Below are 22,658 nucleotides of genomic sequence, written 5' to 3'. Positions count from 1 at the left end.
CCAATGAGAAAACCTCTCTCATGGGACAATGGAATGGTATTGGTTGGAGCTTATCCATGAATTCAGGGAAGTCAGGACCCAGTAGCAAAGTGAAATGAAATCAGAGATGAGCATAGAAGAGTCTTTTCTGGCTATCAAAGGTAATAGCATCTTACTTTGAGCGTTTAGAAGTTTACATTGGAATACAGGTTCTTAGCTGCCATATAACAACTGCATGGAACTTATCACAATGGGAGTGGGGATTAGATATCAAAGGATATAGAGCACATATGGAACAGGAGGTTCCCCCATGGCTATTGTCCCTACCCTCCTCCTCTGTTGTCTCCAACACTACAGGTTCTCTTCTAAATCGTACAGCGTCCCTCACTACTGTCTTCATAAGAAGATAGAATGGTATTAACACATAGAAAATGATTTGTTAATTATGACAAATCAGAGTAAGGTAACTGGTGTTAATGTTAAATTAGGGATTCTGATGTAACGTCCCTCAGAACCAAAATTCAGAAACGAAAATGTGGACATTGACGATGTTGCGATGAGACAAGACTCCGCCCACCACATAGTTCATCTCCAGTTTCAGTGTAGCGTGGAAGGGACCCACAATGGGTTTAATCTGACGGACCACACCTGCACAAAGAGCAAAATTGGTAAGAGTGAAAAACTTGTAGAGGATAAGGCGCGGTTACGACCACAAAGTTAAACCAAAATACAGTTTTAATATTGATGAAGAAGAAGGTTATAGTGCAAAAGAGAGTGGGAGATTTCCCAATGCCAGTCAAGCAAACTACCACTGAGATTTATCTTGTTGAGGTTAGAAAATGAAAGCTGCAAATTACCTTCCATTTCCATATACTTCCACGTTTGCGTTTTTCTCTATTAATTGCCCTGGATTCCTCCAGTGCCTGTTCACATGATCAATGCCAAGCCATTGGGTATAAAGTCTCCACCAGAGCGGGGGATACAGGCCTCATTCACACTGCTAAGAGCCAGCCCGTACAGATCCGTGCGACGTGCATGGCCATATCGGGCCGCTCCTGGGAAGGACAGGTGCTGCATGTGATTGTATGCAGCAGCCTGTTCTTCTCTATGGGAGTACGCAGCCGTACGCCGCTGTATGCTCACGCGAACTGCACATCCGTGCGGGTGCGGGTGTCCTTATTCCTATGCAGGCAGGATGGATGTGCAGTTCGGTTGAGCATAGGGCAGCGTACTCATATAGAGAAGAACAGGCTGCTGCGTACAATCACACGCAGCACCTGTCCTTCCCGGGAGCGGCCTGATGTGGCCGTGCACGCTGCACGGATCTGTACGGGCTGGCTCTTAACAGTGTGAATGAGGCCTTCGGCAAAGATGCCCAACAGGCAAGCTCTGCCTGAATGCCAGTCCGCTGGCAGAGATTACATGACCAGTGCCTTTAACCTGGGTACATAAGCAAGAGTTATGCCTAATTTACTGCGTGGGAAACATGTCAGATCTTTCATTAACCATTTTTTGACTGTGTGAAGGGTGACTATTTAAATAACGTGCTTTAATTTTTTGTCTTCAGCTCTTTTAACACTTTTTTTGCTTTGGATAGAAAATCATAAAAAGATAAGTGTACTTATCCTATTTGCTGCTTTGCACTAACCTAACGTAACCAACCTTCCTCCTCCACAGATGCCATTCACTGGTCGTGTTGACTTGTTTCTTCAGTCGACTTTTATTGAAGGACCAATACAAAAAGTTTTGGCCAAATACCCAAACAGTGACTGCAACTGATTGGCTGTGTCTCTGGCAGCTTTTATAAAAAGCCCCCCAACTCCCCCAATTTGATTTGATTTTTATCAAAGGACTGAGACTTAAGTTCAAAATGTATAGGCAGAGCTGCAAACTCCAACTGTAGATCTCCCTGCTAAAGTCCAAAAGAGGTATAATGAATCAGCCCACCATTGTCCACCCATTCGGTCATAAAGGAACATGTCGGAACTTGTAGTTCCAAATACAAGCATGGAATTCTGGAACAGCGCTGCTTTGCCTCACACCCCCCACTTCCTTTCTCCCAAGTAATACTGTCCAGCCAGCATCTAGTAATGCTCCGCAGAACGCGGCCTCCTTAATCAAATTGGCCCATCCAGCCCGGCTAATTCACGGTGTCAGACGCCCGTTCGTATTTACACGCTTCTAATAACTACTGGGTATTTTTCTTGTCTATATGACACAGTTTAAAGAAAACCTCAATGATATTTTCGGTTTGCAGAAAGCCGTGAGTTTATAGGCAACAGATTCCACATACAGAAGTTCGATTGAAATAACAAAACAAGAAAAGAAAAAGAAGTAGCTAGAATTCAAGTGAGGTTTGGGCCCGATACAAGTATTATGATCAGAAAGAGGGCTAGCACTGACCTCAGAGGGAGTATACTTATCTTTGGGGTTTGGCATGAGCAAAATGGCTTCAGAATGAGCCTGCTTTTGGCCCCTCGGCAAACCCAAAGTTCTTTAAACTGACAAAAAAGGCAGCTCTCTGGTATCACTCATTCTTAAACAGGCCTAACAACATTTGGCATTAATGCTTTCGGAATCAAACATCTGGCCGTGCTCTGCGGCCACTGTCTCTTTTGTAGCTTTCCAGGCATGGTATGATAAATGTACCAGTGGCCATTTTGTCTGCAGGTTGCAATTAAACATAAGAGAATTCAGAAGGCGATGGGTATATTTGGTAATTTATCATAAAGACCTCCTTTGGCTAGTGCCTAGGGTTGTTAGATTAGCTATCTAATGTCTTCCTTTTATCTTTTTGCACTGTGTGGCTACAGTGGATGGTAAATCTTTCAACATTATAGAAAGAGGGAAAAAAGGAGTATGGAGGTTGCAAAAAGAGGCATCACAAGATACTTTGCAGCTTAAGGTAAATAGAGCTGACTCCTCTTCCCTTATAGGCTCTTGCTCAACACTGGTTTAAAGAGACTTTGTCACTTTGTCCATTCTGGGCAAAACCCATCACCCAGGCATAACCAGCCACCTAACTGCACTGTTCTCCCCATTGAAGCCAAGTGTTCTGACCTTGTGCAAGCTACATCTTGGATAGCTTACACAGGATTAACTTTTTCCTCGCTGTCAGGTGAAAGTTTATGGGCCTGGGGATTGACCAGTCCCCTATTCCCTCTAGTCCAGCTCCGCCATTGCTTTTGGTGGCCAAAAGGGACATGTTGAACTCGATGGACTTATAGGTTGAACTCGATAGACTTGTGTCTTTTTTCTACCTGACTAACTATGTGGGGCTGGAATTATTTAGGCTAGATTTCAACCTAGTAAGCTGTGGTTGATAGCTTGAAAACAGAACATCCCAGGTTTTGGGGGTTCCAGGGTGGTTTGAAGATAATCTGATGATACAAGCAGGAACTTCAGGGGTGCCTGCTTTTTGAACTGCAGGCCACATTACAAGCCCATATGTTTGCATGAAAAAAAATGGTAAATCTAAAAGCAAACAAAAGAAAACTATACTGCAGCATAACAGTCCTTAGATGTGGTGGCTGCATTCATTTTCTTTTTTTTTCAGGCGCCATTTCCTCTATTTCCACCTGTTGATCCTGCCAATAATAGGCTGCCCATCCTACGGTGACGACACTCACTAACTGCATTGTATATGTGGAGGAGCAGCGCTTTTACCCTAGAACTGGGCTATGGAACACCCCCTACTCTTCTCTATAGGTTACGAGAGGTGTTCTGTAGCCTATAGAGAAAGCTAGGAACAATGCAACTGATATCAGTCAGCACAGGCAGACAGCACAGGAAGTTATTATTTCACAAGACATTTGGCAGGATCAGCAGTTTCTTTGTTTTTTTGCATTTATCGAACAATTCTAACCACACTTTCAATGGTATATTGAACAGACCAAAAGGGAGCAGATAAGAGAAGTTCATTGTTAGGGTTTTTCATGTATTTTATCAAACCAAGAAAAATGACTACCTGGATGCACCTTGCTAAGAGCAGCACGTGAAGTCTAACATGAATGTTTAAAAAAGGGGTCTACAGTCACAAATGTATTTTAGGTCTACTGCTACATCTTGTTGCTTCCAAAATGTACACCTCCCAAACTCTTTACCTCTTTGCAGAACTACATTGCTTCTTTGACTCTTCCAGTTCCCCATCGTGGTTGTGGGTGGCTTGTGAGTGAGGCAGAGGTGCTTTCTGGATGCTAGCTTCAGCAGCAGAGGAGAACTGCAAAAAGTTGGAGAATCAGCAGCCACTCGGCCCATAGAGAGCCCTTTCCAAGGAGGGGAGCAGCAAGAGGGAGTGGCGGACCTAAAGTAATTTCGGAGTAACATTATGTAGAGAAAATAAAAATGAATGACTTGATGCCACTATTCAGCCTGAATGATGGTATTGACATTGACCTGTGTTGCTCCTTAATAGGCTGCTGTCAACACTTGGCTGTACTTAAAAGGGAGCCGTTCTGTATTTGCTGAGAAGAAAGACTTCGGTGTAGCCAAAACATTAACTCTATCTGGTGGAAACCATTAGGTCAATTGCAGTTTGTACTATAGACAGCAACCCCTCTGTGTGGGCCAGCCAGACGTAATGACAGTTTTTACGGAAGAATGGCTTGGGGCATAGGTCGAGGAGCTTAGAAAAACATTTTTACTACTTGCAGCATGTATCCAGACAGATATCAAACACACTATATGCTAGGCTATAAAACAAAGGCTTCATTAAAAAAAAAAATCTCTCTAGCTACTGATTGGATAGCAAAGGGACAGGAGGACATTAAAGTCATCTCTGTCCCTCCCAGCATGGTAGAGCATTGTGGAATGTAAAAAGTGCCTAAGTGGATGACCTTACTGGCCCTCTCACTGTTACGGGTTCATTTGTAAAACGTCTGCCCAGATATACTCCTCAGCGCCATCTAGGGGTGCTAGTCCTATACGTCGGACAGATGCTATTCATATGGCACTACTGCCCATAGATGGCGCTAAGAAGTATAGCTGGGTGGGTGTAAGTTTTAGAAATAAACCTATTGGTCTGCATTTTAGTGTGCAGGGGAAACTAATGTAAAGACAAATTGCTGGTACTTCTGATAACAGGTATTAAAAATACATACAACACGACTGGAAATGTTCCCCACTTTACGGAAATTTCCTCTCCCTTCCTGTTGTGCATCTGAGACAGGAAAGTAGTGGAAATGTCCTCAATGGTTAAACAACCAGCAATAAAAAAATAATTGAAGTTCTAACTGTTCTCTGCTCTTTCTATCAAAAAAAAGAAAATACATTTTGTCTGGAGTTCTACTTCAATGTATATTTAAAGCTTAAAATGTATATTAGTTTTGGGTAGAGTGGTGAGAGTCTAGATCCCCTGTCAGGTTCTTATTTCTGTCTTTGTCCCTGCTGCGGACACTCACCCCTCTATTTCTCCTGTCATCCTAACAGAAGGTAAAGGAAAATCCAACGTTTTGAGTTGTCACCAGAAAAGAAATAGAGGGTAAATCTTCCAATGGGGACACTTGTTCCCAGGGCCGGATTTACTCTCTCTGCTGCCCCAATGCCAGGTTCCTCAATGCGCCCCCCTGTATACAGGCTGCATACAAGTGATATCGGCGACATGGCAGAGATCACTTGTACAAAACAAGCGGCTTCTTCCCTGCTGTACATTTAGCCTTGCTTGCCCAAAGCAGGGCTAAATGTAGAAAACAATTACCCGCCCAGCGCCCGGAACTGCATGTCCTGGGCATCGGGAGATAGGTATTGCACACCCCTGCTGCCCCTCTACCAGTGGCATCACAAGGGGGGTCCGCACCCCCCTTGTGACGCACCCGGGTGACACCATTGGAGGGGTGACACCAAAATAACTCACAGTCATTTTGGTTTCACCCCCCTCTGAAAAGTCAGGCGCTCGGTCATGGACCGAACGCCCAACAGTATCTGGAGAGAGGAGGTGACTGTCCCCTCCTCTCTCTGCCAGTGTCCATCACCAAGATGGCCGCCGGCAGGTATCAGAATACTGTCGCACGTGTGCGCAATTACGTCATCGCGCACGCGTGCGTTGACGTCATGCGCAGTGACGTCTCGGCGGGGTGACACTCGGTTACCGCTCCGGGTGTCACCCAGCCTCGGGACGCCCCTGCCCTCTACTCCCTGCTGCCCCAAGGCTAGGCCTCGGTCGGCCTTGTGGGAAATCCAGCCCTGTTTGTTCCAGTGGCAACTGTCTATGAGAGGATTTCTCTCACTTTGAAGAGATATTCCCTCACTTCCTGTCCTCTCTACAGGACACAGACAGAAACATAAACCTGTAAGGGGTTCTAACCCTTCCCTACTATATACAAAAGTTACACTTAAAATGACATTAAACCCTCAGATTTTTTAACATAAAACAATACTAATGTGTGCCTTACTGTAATCCATGGTTGTTTCCCTTCTCTTTGCTGCTCTTTCTTTCAAATCTGTATCTGTTCTCATGCTGGCCAGAACTTCTGTTTTGTAGCAGTCTGCCTTGTCTCTGGAATGGATACATGGTGTCTGTGTGTAGGTTTGCAACCTGAGCCAGCACTAAGGGAAGAGGCAACCAGCTGCAAAGGGAAGTTCTCCCCAAGCATGAGAAGAGATACAGATTTAAAAGGAAGAGCAGCAAAGAGAAGGGAAACTACCATGGATTGCAATAAGGCACACATTACAGTATTGGTTTATGTTAAAAAATCTGAGGGTTTAATGTCACTTTAAGGCTGATCTCAGAAAAGTTTTCTTTCAAAATCCCAGTATCATGTTGATAATGGGGTTGGGAGGAACAAGGGAAGGCAAACTATTGGCAGATAAACCCTTAGCTTCAAATTCTGTCTTGATTGGGTACTTTTAGAAGTATAACCACACATGCCCCTGCCTCTGTTTACTGATCATGTGCTGCCACAGCTAGTATTGTTTTCTGTTATTTTATTGCACTGTTTTGTATATTCATTGCGTATCATCATGTTATGGTAAGCTCCTGACAACTAGTGGTAGATTAGCATTACTACAGCTTATTTCTGTATACATTTGGTATCTTCAATTCACCCTCCCATATATGTTTAGTGGTAATTGCCTCTCCTTCCCGCTTTCTTTTCACTTCTCCCTCACACTATTAAGAGGGTTCTGTTCATGCTGTACAAGGTTTCAGATAGAAATGTCCTTCCACCTCTGACAATGACAAGGAATCACATCCTTTGTATTGTCAAGCCTGAGTAAACTATATTGGATTCCACTCGGAGTCATCTTGGTGAGTTAGACCCTGCATGTGAATACCATCAGCTCAATAGGTTGACATACCATCCGTACAGACTCGTTTAAGGAAGGTATGTGCAAATACAACGTACATAAATCCATGGTTGAGACAGAACAGATCACATACCAGAAGTGTACATAAACCATTACCTACCAACAGTCATTCCGTCTATCCACCGTTTCTGAATGTCAAAGGAATCTCTCAGATTGCCCTCTGTTATAGCAAACTGAATGTCTGGCTTAGGTCCTACAGAATACGCTGGAGTTATAGCCCGGAGGAAGATGATATCTGCAAGAGCATAGGATTATGCGTCATCAATGTCAGCACTTTTTTCACCACTCACAAAGCAATAATGTCATCAAAACCAAATAAAGACCAATTGTAAATGTCGTCATTTCCATTTCCCAATCATGTAAATCCATGCCAGAAGCTGTTTCAAAGTCATGTGCAGGCCAAGCAGACTAAACAGTGCGGTTACCGATCTGCACATTTTGACTTTTTGTCTGAATTCAGTAGCAAATCCCCCACCTCTGTCTCTATCCACTCTTCCTGTCCGCTGGCATATGCTGACCGCTTGCAGTGACACATTGCTGTCAATGTAAGGGCTGTGATTGACAGCTTGGTATTGCATAACAGCTAATGGTTGTTTGTCCCAATTGAGAAATAACTGGGTCTTTGGGATAAAAATCAGTATGCAGTGGCCTCCCCCAAATAGCAAGGGTTAAATAGATATCGGAGGTACGAAGTAAGCAGAAATATGTAGCTTATTCCCAGGGTGCGTTTTCTAGGGTGAGGGTGCTAGTGGTGTTCTATCAAAGATTGTGACAGCGGTGGAATGTGTAACCGGTCACGTGGTCACACATTTTTACATAATTAATTATATTTTCTGCGGTAAAATATGTGACCGGCAAAAGGTGAATAATTTTAGATGTTCCAGGGCAGGTCAGCATCGTAGATCGTATGTGCAGGAAAACCAATCTGCCCTGTAACATCTGATCCGTCTGGAAATGTCACTTCTATCCGACGTTGTGGAATGTGAGATTGCAGTCACAAAGTCAGATATAAGTCACATTTCAGGACCGATCAGCTGTATCAGGGCAGATTTGTTCTCCTGCGATGCCGATCTGCCCTGGAACAGCTGGAATTCTTCACCTTTTGCGGTCACATATTTTACGCTGAAAAACTGGGCGGGATTAGGTTAAAATGTGTGACCACATTACCGGTCACACATTCTAACGCAGTGACAAACTTTGATAGAACAAAGGTGCACAGTTGGTGAGAGGGCGGGTGGTTTAGCTGGATAACTGTGTGGAGGTTTGGTTATCTCTCTCTGACCAGCTCACTGACATCACTGGCTGTCAGGAGCTCAGCAGAACGCCGGTCAGAGCATCCTGCTTAGCTCCTGGCAACCAGTGACGTCAGTGAGCTGGGCGGGGCACCAGCCAGAGCACCACAGGTTCCTAAGAGCTCTTAGTAACCTGGGACACTCTGGCTGAAAAGGGGACGGTGTTGCCTCTCTCCAGCATCCTGCCCAGCCCACTGACATCACTGGATGCCAGGAGCTTTGCGGGAAGCTGGCCAGAGCATCCCACTCAGCTCCTAGCAACCAGTGAGGTCATGTCAGAGCGCTTAGCAACAAGGGATGCTCTGGCCAGAAAGGGGGCAGTGTGCAGGGGGCAGCAGGCGCACATGACCTGTAAAAGGAGAAAAATTACATCTCCTGCCAGACACGGCAAAATATACAAAAATAGACAAAAATATAAATCCCATGTAACATAATGAACATGATTCGGCTTAGTACATGGAAGTAATGATAATTGTTCCTGGGAAAAGTATGCTTTTAACTACAACAGGGATAGTTAATAAAAACCGAAGCCAAAGTTCTGCCTTTAGCACATTTCCAATAAAACTGACCATCTGATTACTGAAGGCAACCACTCCACATTTGCTCTGGTTTAATAAACCATCTTCGATATCCCCTGAAAAAAAGTATATTCAGTTCTTTTCACCAAGCTTACCTTGTGGTTGGTTGAATTCCCGGAAGGTGGGCAGGGAGACGATTGGGTTGGATATTGTATGCACCGGATCCATAATACAGCTAACGTCATTCGGCCTACAGGATTTGATGCAGCGGCTTGTATCCACTCTGTCATATCTGTTTGTGGAAGACAAATCAGGGCTGGTTGCAGCATGAGATCAGAACAAGAATAATTTTAAACCACATATCATGTAAAATAATAATAATTATTATTTTTATTGAAAACTACAACACTATAGAAAATTAAGAGCTTGAGAAATTGGGGTGAATGAAACTGAGAGCTTTCATTCCCTCAAAATTCCATAAAAATCTGGAAATTCCATCAAAATGTCACCATTTTGGCTAAATGGATTGGAGTCAAAGGGAAAGGTACAATTAAAGTGTTTTGGGTGTTTTTAAGGTTCAGTGGGCGCTAACTGGATTCTGAGTGTTACGGGAACTCATTTTAACTATCTTGAACCCGTTCTTGTACCAAAAAAGCAGCTCATTAGCCACATTGTTTAACTATTTTAACAGAAAGAAAAAAAAACAGACAATGCATAAAAGTAAGATAAGAAAATTGAAAGAAATATTACACAAATAACTATCAAATAGATATAAAAGAAAAAAAACGAATACTGTATGTAGAACGCAAAATGAAATAAAATAAACTGCCCTAAAACACTCCCTAAATAAATAAAAAATATTGAAGACTTTAAACTGTATCCTGCATGTGGACCAATGTTTCTCAACCGGGGTGCTGCGGCACACTGGTGTGCCACCTGAGTTCTTCAGGGGTGCCGTGGCAAAATGGAAACAAAAATTTCCAACAAGTCAGTTAATTATTACCCAGCCTAAGGATCCAGTTCAGTGTCCTTTCCCACCTCCCTACTGCCCACTTGCAGTAGCAAAATCTTAAACTGTGTCCGCTGACAGCATCATCGGTTTCTAGGAATCAGTTGGGTGCCCGCTCACTCCCTGACAACCAATTATATTATTGATTTCTGGTCGGCAACCTGCACAGCATACTTTGTATGCCTCTCCCGTGCAACACAAACTACTACCCTGTGAAAGCCGCCCAATAGCAATGTAGAAACATGTGATGTCATCGGTTGCTTGGTCCTGTCATGCTTTCAAAGGGTAGTAGGGCCAAGGGAGGCAACAAAGTATGCTGTGCAGGCCGCCGGCCAACGTTCAATTTTATCATTTGTTGCTTCTCCCCTGGCCCAGCAGCACAAGCTACTACCCTGTGAAAGCCACCCGACAGGACCATAGCAACTGATACCATCACCGGTTGATACGATGCTGTTGAGCGGCCTTCACGGGGGTAAGTAATGGGTGCTATGTAGGGATGCACCGATACCGTTTTTTCGGTAGTGAGTACCAATATTTTACTTTCGGTACTCGCTGATACCAAGTACCGATACCGGTGCATCAAGAAGCCGGGTCGGGGAGTAATGACCCGCCTCCTGGGCTTCCTGATTGGTCGGGAAGCCAGCACCATGTTCCCCTATGGCACTGCCGGTCAGAGGAAATCTTCCTCTGACCGGAAGTTCCGGTATCGGGGGAAGGAATCGGAGCATTTGGGCGAGTACGAGTACTCACCCAAATACTCGGTATTGGGGTATTGGCACCGATACTGATACTAGTATCGGTATCAGTGCATCCCTAGTGTTATGACTCAAGAAAGGTTGAGAACCACTGATATAGACTATGGTGAGCCATTGGAGAGACTGTCAGAGAAAGGCTAAATGTACACAATGCCTTGAGAGCTGCATAAGTTAATGATACAGCATTCATACCAGGTTAGAAGGGGACTAGATTATAGAGTATTGCAGTAGCCAACACAGAAAATGGTTTTAGCAGCAGTATGCTTGTTAGTGGCCCATTAGTCATACTGTCATACACTGTCCAAAATTCATTCAATGGGTGGCCCTGTCCGCAGCCTTCCATCCTGCATCCTATGATCAGAAAAACGAAGGAGCCAGTTGGAAAATTCTTAGATGACCAGCGATTGCAGCCATTCAGCTGCTGCCACTATTCATGTATTCTGTCAGTGGCAAACCCGCCAATGTCAGACTACAATAGCCCAGCAGGAGATTCACCCATACATGCTGTTTAGTGTGGATAGAGGAATCTCTTCTATTTTTCTTTTTTGTTCGGCCCGCAGTTTGAAAGAAAAAAATATAACAGTGCATGGTCAACTTAAGTGACAAAAGAGGCGATTCTTAGCTGTAGGGGTTGGGTAGTTAGAATCTAAACGTGTAAAGAACGGGAAGTATGAGTCAAATATGACCCCTAAGGAGCCAGCTCAAGGAAATAGGACACAAAAAAGTGTTGGGCAAATGAAGTGTACTTTCATATAAACTCAGTTTTCATTGGCGTTCAGTTTGAGATGTTCTCAATTTCATCTGAATTCCTTCAGAGGTACTTATGACCTGCACTTGAACACCTTTTCACTTGCAATTGACCTCCTTCTAAGCTGCTTCAAGCTGTGTTGGTATTCTCATGTGGCTACCCCGCACTGCAAGGGTTAACGGCTCATTTTTATCTAGGTTAAAAGTTATACTCGCCTGAACCACGGAGCCGGTTTGTTTTTAGAACAGTCCTTCCAGCCTCTCTCCCCCTCCAACCACGTGTATGCTGCCACGTAGGTACCAGGAAAACAGAAAATTGAATACTTACCTATTCGTAATGTTCTTTTCCTGGTACCTACATGGCAGCTTACACATGGCAGGTTCCCCGCGCCCCTAACCACGTGTATACTGCCATGTAGGAACCAGGAAAACAGAAAATTGAATACTTACCTATCTGTAATTTTCTTTTTCTGGTACCTGTACATGGCAGCATACACGTGGTTGATTCCCCGCCCCCAACCATGTGTATACTACCATGTAGGTTCCAGGAAAACAGAAAATTGAATACCTACCTATCCGTAATTTTCTTTTCCTGGTACCTGGCAGCATACAAGTGGTTGGTTCCCTGACCCCAACCACGTGTATGCGCCCATGTAGGAACCAGGAAAACAGAAAATTGAATACTTACCTATCCGTAATATTCTTCTCCTGGTACCTGTACATGGCAGCATACACGTGGTTGGTTCCCCACCCCCAACCACATGTATGCTGTCACGTAGGTCCCAGGAAAACAGAAAATTGAGTACTTAACTATCCGTAATTTTAGTTTCCTGGTACCTGTACATGGCAGCATACATGTGATTGGTTCCCTGCCCCCAACCACATGTATGCTGCCATGTAGGTACACAAAAGACTGCAGTTTTCAGGCTTGCTCTTAATATGGAACACTATGGACAAAATAAAAATGACATATACTGTATGGTGCAGTCTGTCACTATTTTGTGTTAATTTTTGTGAAATACTTAATTACATCTGCCATTTTTTATTTTGCTCATACTTCCACATTAAGAGCAAGGCCTGAAAACTGCAGGCTTCATTTCTTAAACTCTGTAAGAAAAATAGGATTCTTGTCTTACCAGTGAAACCCTTACAAGACACAGGAATTCATTCTTAAACCATGGGTTATGTAGTTGCCGGCAGGAGATTACACACTGGCAAAGCAAAAGTGTAAGGACAGCCCTGTATAACCCCTCCCACTCCCAGCAAGCCTCATTTTTTTTAGCAAGCAAAAATAGGAATGGTTAATAAGAACAGAGGGGAAGGACCAATGTCCTATAATCTACTTTATCTATAAAAGGATTTTACAGGTAAGACAAAAATCCAGTTTTCTTAAACGTAACTCGGAAAAACAGTCCAACTAAGGGGTTGCAACACAACAAATCTTAAAGAAGCAATATAAGGGTTCAAGAGAACTCAAGTGAATAGCCACCTGGTAAAACTTTATAAACATGTGAACAGAAGACCAGGTACCAACCTTAAAAATCTGAGAAACAGATACCTGATGCTGAAGCATCCTTGAAGCACTGATTAATCTGGTTGGGTGCACCATGACAGGAAAGAGTGGAACCTTATTCTTTAAACCATCCTTTCTCAACTGGAGAGTCTTTTGGTATTGTAAGGGATGCCTTCAAGGTTTTGCTAAAGGGGGCTACTAATGTGAATGGGGAGACTCTGATGTGAAAGAAGGGGACTCTGATGTGAAAACTCTGCATACTCTGCATACTTGGATTTGATGTTCTGAACTTAGGCATCTGAGATATCCTAAAACCAGATGGCTGAGAAAGCTGACAGGCATCTTTGCACTCTGAGAAGTAAGGGAGCCCTCTTATTGAGGGAAAGGCTTGTTTCCAGACTCACCGAGTCTGGAGATCCAGGTTTTACGGTGGAACTGTATTCCTGGCTTAGACTTGGACTTGGAGGAGTTTAAGACTTTTTTTTCTAGGATAAAAGGATACTCTTCCCCATTACTTTCTTGATATAGGTGTCCAAGGAGGGCACTTCTTCAATGGAAACTACACAAAATCAACATTAGAGTCATATGTACTGAAAGGAGGCCCAACCTGGACATCTGGTAAAGTGTATCTGCTAGCCCATCATCACAGTAGTGCAAAGCCATGGACAAGAGCTCCAGTTATTAGAGGTCAGAAGGATCCAGGATCAAGGGATCAAGGGTCCCAAGCCATGGTCTTAGAGCAGGCAGCTACAGTGCGGCAGACTGATGCGGTTGCAACTGCAGGTTGCCTAGCAAATCCTGCAAGGAAGAATAAGGCCTTGAAAAGGGCTTCTAAGTAATTGTCCCTAATTACTTAGACATTCTTAACAGGGGCCATTTATATTTTGTTAAGACAGGAAAGGACTTGGTCCATGAGTAGGACAGCCCTCTTATTTAAAAACCTATTTTCAATAGGATATTGATGAGGAAAATGCTTGGGAGGGGCAAAGATTTTTTCAGGATGCATCTGAGACCAGTCGTGCTACACAGGCAAGATGTGTAAAAGCCAAGATGGCGTGCACATGCGCAGTATACCCCAATGGCAAGGAGGCCGCACAGTCAAAGTAGCGTTCCTGGTTAAAAAGCCTGGCGACTGAGTGAAGAAAGGCAATGGACTGGACTACTCCCACCAACAACGCCTGCGATTGAATGAGTTGTAGCCAGACCTCTTCTCAGTATACCGCAAGCTGTAGCTCGCGGTATACTGAGCTTAGGGTAACGGGAGGACGCTAGTTTGTGTCCTCCCGTTACCCTAAGGAGAACTATGGGGAAAAACACTGACCCCATAGTTCTCCTTTAACCCTGTAGGGACTGGAGCTTCAACACACCCAGGCTTTCAAATGGGGCAGTAGCCCATATTTACTGCAGCAGCTCATCCTGGGGCTCTCCCAGAAAGCCATTAAGTATTTTGGTAACTAAGTCCCATCCATTGATCTTTGCCCTCACAGTGGGCATGACCCTTGAGGGGTCTTCAGGGACAGGGTTCCACTGACTGTGTTACCAAGGCCCTGGACTTTGAAAGCACCCTGGGGCTAACTTAATTTGTTGCACTATGTACCTAGGTGAATGCCTAATGTAGGATCCTATCTATGCCCAAAGCAAAATTGCAGACTGGCCCTGCATCTTCTTTCGGGGAGGGGGCCGGGTATGTTCCCCCGAGGCAAAGCCAAGGGGTAACTGATCCAGAATCTCCAGAAATTAGCCGCAGTGGCAGCTATGTAGCAGCTGAGAAATCTTGCTTGAAGAAAAATCTTGAGAAAATTAACAAATTAAAAAGGGAAAAGTGGTTTGTTTCTCTCAGAGCAGAGAGAAAACACCTGTTCTCCTAAGGACACTACCAAAAAACAGAGGCTTGAGTGGGAGGGGTCATACAGGTCTGTCCTTACAGCTTAGCTATGCCAGTGTCCAATCTCCTAAAGGAAGATTCACAACCTGTGGTTCCAGAATTAAATTCGGTGCCCTGTAATGTGCAATAAATAAATGTATGTATGTGCTCACCTCTCATATAAAGGTTTTATCTTTGAAAACTGGTATAGAGCCCTGAAAGAGGTTAATTACAGCTTCTCATTACTAGGTTTAAAGCCTATTTGAAGGCTCACACATTTTTTTTCTCTTTGTAGAGCCGTCCTGCAGTATGGTATGCTTCTTAAGTGACTTTCACTTGGAAATGCCTTCAAATACCTTTTTCTTTCAGTGGGAATGCACATCCTGCCTTCTACTCCTGTTAGATTATGGAGAGCACTGGGCAGTGTGGTCATTCTATGCCTTTTGGATGGTGTAGCCACATTTAGTGCATGTTCCAACAGTCTTTGGGCTTGTAGATGCCATCAGTTTGACATCAGTTTGAGATGCTTCTAAGATCATTCAGAATTCATTGACAGGTGCATTTGACAAGCAGTGTACCTTTTTCTTACTTACATTTGACCAGCTTCAAGCGGGTTTTACATACTCATGAACACATGGCTCTTAGACAGATTGCATAACCAATATAATAGAAAAGTGGAGGTGCTGTCATACACTTGTCAAATTTGTCCTGCTGACTTTTTTAATCAACTTTTGTCAAAGGAGGCGGTCCAAAAAATCTTGGCACATCTGCCACTGTCAGTAAACAAAAGGACTGGAGGGGGGAAATGCCCCCGTCCACGCTATCAGTATAACAGTATATGGCCAACTCAAGACTTAGAAAATATAGGGTTTTTAGCACAGTGTTCACGTGATTATATATCTATTTCTGTGACTTTGGTTACATATTTACCTTTATCTGCTTAAAATTCAAGGTTAGCTCATATATCTAAATCTGGTGTGTGCATAGTGTGCTGGGTGTACCTGGGCACACCCTAATTACACCAAGCACAACAGCGGTTATCATGTTTTTAGTCACTGAGCCAGTGAAGAGATCAAAAAGATCTCTCTCTGACCGGCTCAGTGATACAGAGCGCAGCACTTGCCACTTACATTCCTCACATAACAGCTGCAGTCCTCGGTGCCTGGGAAGCTGTGAGGGAGTGTGGCTGTGGCTTCCCATCCAATCAGGAAGCTGAGTGGGTGATCACATGACCACCTGCCAGGCTCCCTGCTTCATTACTGCCCCCTGCTGGAGGCATCCCTAAGAGTTAAGGGACCGTTGAAGAGATGGGAATCTGGGATGTCTCAGGTCTGTGTATGTATGTATGTATGTATGTATGAAGCACTACTGTTGCTGTAAATCTTAACAATGAAACTTTTTTTTTCTGTAAAATGTATTTCTTTTAAACAAAGAAAACCAATACATTGGGAATTCATTTCAAATGCATTGACACTATCAATTAAATACACAAAAGAAAATACACAAGAAATGCATACAAATCACTTGAAAGAGCTAAACATAAATTTCATTATAAATTGGTTTATGCAATAACCCTTTATGCTTTAACAGTTCAGAGCAGAAGATATTAAAGTAGAGCTATATTCCCAAAACACAGCTAACATCCTGTACAGTTATCATTAAAAGCCCAACTCCAGCCATAAATTTTAGGATTTCACATGCCTTTCTATTCTGGTCAAACTGGCCACCAGTTCGGGTGAGCGCGCGGCAGCGTACTCCCATAGAGAAGAACAGGCTGCTGCGTGCAATCACACGCAGCACCTGTCCTTCCCGGGAGCGGCCCGATACGGCCAAGAACGCAGCATGGATCTGTATGGGCCGGCTGTTAGTCGTGTGAATGAGGCCTTAGTGTTCTTGCTGTTTCCTTACTGATCCTGTCCCTGGTGAGTTACCGCCAGTCACAGGATCACTAGTGTAACATGGCCCTTATTGATCTGTCTGTATGCAGATTGCAGCAACAAATTGACTGCCGTAGCAAAATGGCTGCCAGTCTACACCTTTGTTCATTTATTTTCTGAAATTATAATGGTTCAGTAACAAGAAAAAATGCAAATTTAATGTTGGCATCATTGTTATCTACTTCTCTGTATTTATTCTCTTCATCAGTTTTTGCATACAAATAAAGATTTTATAACGACACTGAACGCTGCCCTTCCTGTACCCCTAAAGCCACACTGAGAACAGCATGCAACAAGGTAACTTTTATTAAATCTAAGAAAAAATAAAAAACAGTAAAAAAGAGAACAGTAACAAAGGTGAGGCCCAGAGCGCACCACCGATCAAAGGTCCGCCGTGACAAAGATGTGAAGTTTGCCTACAAACGTGGTCAAGGTCCCATGTCGGATCAGATTCATCTGGATAGTGAGGAGGAAGTCCTGGGGCTCTGTGAAGGAATGTTGGACGGCCACGAGGCCACTGTGGGCGTTGTCGGTTTTTGTGACGAAATACCCCTTCTCGTTCCCGCTGATGATGGACAGCTGAATGCTATCGCCCACGAGGACATGGGAGGGGCCCATGCGGAAAATGTCGGTAGGGATGGGGACGTTGGTTGGGAAGGATAGGTGGTGGTAAGTTATTCTCAGGGGCTGGCTCTGGCACTCACTGTCAAAACAAGGCATGCGCTCGCAGCGGCTGCAAGAAAAGTGAGAGACAAGAACAGAGAAGAATTAGTGTGCATAAAGCAAGCGTGTCAGCCGAGCAGGAGAGATAACAGTCTGGGTGGTGTGAAGAACCAGTTTTCAGGAGCAGGCTTAAAAGGGAACTTTTCTTTTTACCTGATTCAGAAACTATAAATTTAGAGGGACACCATTGGTTTTGCCATTATTTGTAGAAAACTAAAAGGAAAGGAATATGGTGTTTCTAAGACCAGCTAGTCAAATCAAGGCCATTCAGACTGTTGTGTTGCCTTAAACCTTGTCAGGTTTATAAACAAATAAAACTGCTAATTCCCTGCAAGAAAAGAAGCAGTATACACACCTCTCTGGCAACTTATGTCGTCTACCGTCTGCCAGTTCCAGCACTAGAGCCTCCGTAATTGTCTTCAGCATTCAAACGTCTGGAAGTTTTAGATGTCTATATCCACCCTCTGTCTGTTCTGTAGTTCCTTCCGTCAACCCGTGTCACCATAAGACTTAACAGTGACCCAGGGCTCAGAGGAGGAATGGCAGAATGCAGCAGGGAACACAGGCATCAAATGCTCCTAGAAGTGTCAGAATACCAAAGAAAATTACAGCAGGTGCAGCAGAGGTAGGAGACAAAGGCTGCCTGAGAGGCGAGTATACTAATTCTGCTCCTGCAGGGAACTGGCAGTTTTATTTGATTGGAGGCCTGGCAGGGTTTTTTTAAGGCAAGGTTTAGCAGGCCCCCACCATTTTTTCCCATTATAGCATTCCCCAACACAGATGGTTTTGTCTATGCATTGTGGTGCACTGTACCGGTTGGCTAGGTGCTTTGTGGTGCCATTTAAAATGTTCTATGTGTTAACATTCACTGCAGTAACGTGCAGATGAATGCGTGACTTACCACAGGTTACTGCAATGCAAAATGTGAATAACATCTCAGCATTCCTTAATAATATCACACTAAAAGAGAATGGGAATGTGGCTGGTTGTTATAGGAAATGAACATTTTTCTTACTTCCTGCTTTGTACTAGAGGCCCAATGATCCCCGATAGTGCCTCAACTCTCTGACATTTCTAAGGAACTTACTTCCCAGAACCATTAGAATAAATAGGATCTATCCTGAAATGTACCCATGTAGGGAGACTCAGATGGAAGCATTCATTCTCCGATTCCTTGGCTGTACACTAGCCCCACAGCAAAACTGTGCATTAGATAGATACAGCTTTGCTGTTCTAGAACTAGTATGGGGACGAGGATGAGGACACAGAAAATGGCAGCTTCATTGGAGGTTGCACATTCTCAGATGTGTCTGTCTTCATGATAGATTCCCTTTCGATGCCACCTGGAGCATTGCTTGAAATGCCGCTCTACCATGCCTGACATATAGGCCCAACGTTGTTCCCTTACTCAAATAGGCACAAAGTAGCAGATTAGTATGCCATGAAGTTTGTTCTACCTGTGGTGGGGGCCAATAGCAAGATAATTCTCAATTTTCCTCATGGTAGGATGGCCCAGGCCAAAAGTTCATAAGAAATCTGGGATTACAATATAAACTGGAGTTTTGAGCTTTTGTGTTTAAGTGCCAATCATCCTGAGTTCCCCTTTAAGAAGCACCTGAACAAAATGAAGGTAGCCATTTTGTGAGAAAATACGCAGCCAACCAAGAAGTACTGAGATCACTGGGTCTTAGTTTTTTTTTTAAAAGTCACATTGCATCTATTATGTTTGAAAATAAAAAAACTTTTGATCTGATTTCTAGCAGTCCAGCCACTGAAATACAGGCGCGTTGAAGCATTTCAGATATGATTCAAGTACCTCATTGAAATTTTACACCTATAAAATATATGTTTTATAGCTTGTGTATAAGTTATACCTCATCTATAATTTAAAGCAGAACTACAACCTGCTATCCTTTACTGCCAAGGAAGGTGCCATCTTAGCCTCTATTTAGATTGCAGTTACATGGTGCTGCACATGTGATTAGCTATGACACCAGCCATTTGATGGCTTAAAAGTTCAGCTGAGAGCTGAAATAAGCACACGTGCAACCTTGACAGTTGTCCTGCCTTAAATAAGAGTGACTGTTTTGGTAGACATTAGATGTGTGCGTAAGGTTCCTCTTTTGAAGTACCTCAGTGATGTCAGCAGTGAACTGACAGACTGCAATATCAACTCAGGCCATAAAATGTCTGTCTGTCTCTGTGTTTAGGCAACTCGCACTGTACAAGTCCAGTTTACAGGGATATGTTTCCAGTTATGCCTATTCATTAATTAAATTACTGAACTTCAAAGATATCCCTAAAACATGACTTGTCAGCAGGCCTTGAAAACCGAACAATCAATTGGATGTAAATGCAGGAGCAGCCAACATTTATAAGTATGAAGCACGGAGCGAATGAACAAACCACACAAATACACTTTAATGCCAAAAATAATGCAGGAATGGGCAGCTTTCTGTGAATCAGCGCTTTCTGAACTAATGGCTGCTAAATCCACAGCCCTGCCAAGGTATTCAGCAGGCATTTTGTTGTTCAGCAGCCATGTCAATGAGGCATCTCATTAGGGTGAGGGTCTGGCTGACAGTGATCCACAGAGTTCTCCAAGTTAGGTCTAAGGCCGTTTTTCAGGCGGCATTTCCAATCAGATCTGCCAGTCTGTCTAGGTCCGCAAATGCCTTTGCAGACCTGAACATATCAGATTGGTGGTAAAAGGATGTAAACGGACACCAGTCAATTTACTAGGGATGCACCGATACCAGTTTTTCGGTATTGAGTACGAGTACCGATATTTATCTTTCGGTACTCGCCGGTAAGCCGGCTTCCTGGCCAAACAGCATGGATTTACATCTGCCTATCCATAAATCTAACATGGGTCTGCACAGCTCAATTTTTAACTCCATCATGAGATGAAGGAAAAAAATGAACAGAAGCATACGTCACTTTTGTGTCTTCCGTTCCATACTGCTCTGGAATGGGCGGACACCCGTGTGAAAGGGGGCCTTAGGCTGGTGGATTTGAATCCTAACATCTAAAAAAAAAAAAAAAATTCTCAAATGTTTATATTATATTACAGAAACAGCTCCAAACTGAGGCAGCCATTTTGTTGGCTGTGGAGGAAGCCATTTTGTTGGCGGACCCATTATATATAATGATGCAGCTTGCTTTAACTTGCTCATAGGTAAGATGAACATTGTTTCAGCCTCCAGAATGGCTGCCTCTCTTTTGTAGGCGATGCTGTGCAAGGATTTTTTTTTTTTAGTTCAATCTAAGTTTATAAGAAAGCTTTGAGTACATAACAAAAGGCAAATAAAACTTTGTGCAATGATTTTTAAACATTTTGTGACCTACAATATGCAAATTATCTCTCACAATTAGTTTTAATTGCAGGCCAGGCAGGTCAAACACACATTTTTCTTGTTAAATGTTGCATTTTGCATTCAAACCCATGTGCTTAAGCAGCGTTACATTTGAATGTAAAAGGCTGTGACAAAAAGGGCCATCTACATGAGCCCCTAAATCAAGAGTGTACAACCTTTGGCTCTCTAGCTGTGATGACACAACAAATCCCATCATGCATCTGCCTCTGGAAGTCATGTCTGTGGCTGTCAGAGTCTTGCAATGTCTTTTGGGACTTGTAGTTTCACATCAACTGGAGGCCCGAAGTTTGACTACCCCTACCCTAAATTGTTTTTGTTTTTTTTAGGTAGGCTTTCACATTATACAGTTTTGGCAAATGTAGAGGAGATTGTACAATCACACTGCAACACGGCTGTACATGTTGAAGTGTGATTGTACAATCTCCTCTACATTTGGCAAAACTGTATAATGTGAAGGCCTACCTAAAAAAACTTTAAGTAGTCTGCTTAATCAGATTATACTATGTATGGTCATCTATAGGGAGAGCACTAGAAACTATGCCTGCTGACTGTTAAAAATACACAGTCCATTGTATTAAAAATAAAAGAAACAGAAACAACTGTTTTGTGTCTATATAGTTATACGTCTACTGAGGTAAAGTGCGGTACATATGAGATTACATTAAGGCTTGTTTGCTCCATAATGCAGGTGTTTTCAGCATGTTGCACTTTTAAAAAGATTCTATTGATGAAAAATGCTGTATGTAATATTTTGGTGCATTGACCTGTGTTTTGGCTTTTACGTTTTCATATGCTGCACAGTGGTTGGAATGCTTTGCGCAGAAAACCGTATTTCCAAATGTATTTGCATTTAGACAGCACATGTGATAAACACGAGGTGTCAAACATTCAATCATGTGTCAAGGATTACACATCTACTTTGGATGTTTGAATTGAACACAGGTACTCTTTACTTCACCTTATGAATTCACTAGAAATATACAAAGAAACTGTGACAAGAAGACCAGACATGCTATGAATAATATGTCTACACTTGTATGCAATGGGAACCACCTTTCTGGTTGCCTGTGTCTCGAAACATGGCTGTGATTCTGCTGCCCAGCCGCCACAAATATTCAACACTTCCGGGTGTGTGAATTCCTGCTACTCCCACAGCACACAGCCCCGCTGGCTCATATGCCACACAGGATGAGCTGGCAGCAGGAACTACTGTGTCTGACGGCATTTTTCTCATCTGGCCAGTGGAATATTAGCAGCAGCTGGGAAGCAACATAATGGTGGGGTTTCAAGACAAGAAAGAAAATAGATTAGGCTTCACTTACGTTTCAGTGGCTTTGCGGTAATTCTTGGGGCATTCAAATGACAAGCATCTGAACCCTCCCTGAATATTGAAGCAGGTCTCAGTTCCGGTGCAGTTGTGCGTTCCAGTCACACATTCATCCACATCTAAGAAAGACAATATTAAGGGGGGACATGTCACCATACACAGTGCAGATCAATAATTACAAATGAAGTGAACCCATAAGATCATTTTGTACCCTGAACACTGCCTTTTGGGGGAAAACATATCAACCAGAAATCAGATATACATACAGATTGGTTCTCAATTATTACAATAGAAAAAAATAAAAAATAATATATA

At 43.3% G+C, this 22,658-nt stretch overlaps 1 protein-coding gene across 1 annotated transcript in view; it reads right to left on the bottom strand.

The window, feature by feature from the left end:
* Positions 1 to 287: 287 nt before the first annotated feature.
* The window catches only part of FBLN1 (fibulin 1), a 69,712-nt gene continuing 47,341 nt past the window's right edge, over positions 288 to 22,658 (bottom strand). Inside the window, exons 14-17 of the mRNA XM_018564078.1 lie at positions 22,339 to 22,462; positions 9,247 to 9,383; positions 7,382 to 7,516; positions 288 to 627 (exon numbers count right to left, since the gene is read on the bottom strand). Coding sequence (XP_018419580.1) covers positions 488 to 627; positions 7,382 to 7,516; positions 9,247 to 9,383; positions 22,339 to 22,462 — 536 coding nt within the window. The 3' untranslated portion in view covers positions 288 to 487. The remainder of the gene's footprint in view (positions 628 to 7,381; positions 7,517 to 9,246; positions 9,384 to 22,338; positions 22,463 to 22,658) is intronic.

The sequence above is a fragment of the Nanorana parkeri genome, unplaced genomic scaffold (assembly GCF_000935625.1).
Source record: "Nanorana parkeri isolate BGI_ZX_2015 unplaced genomic scaffold, ASM93562v1 scaffold720, whole genome shotgun sequence".
In the NCBI taxonomy this organism is placed as follows: Eukaryota; Metazoa; Chordata; class Amphibia; order Anura; family Dicroglossidae; genus Nanorana; species Nanorana parkeri.
This window is presented reverse-complemented; position numbering and strand designations above follow the sequence as displayed.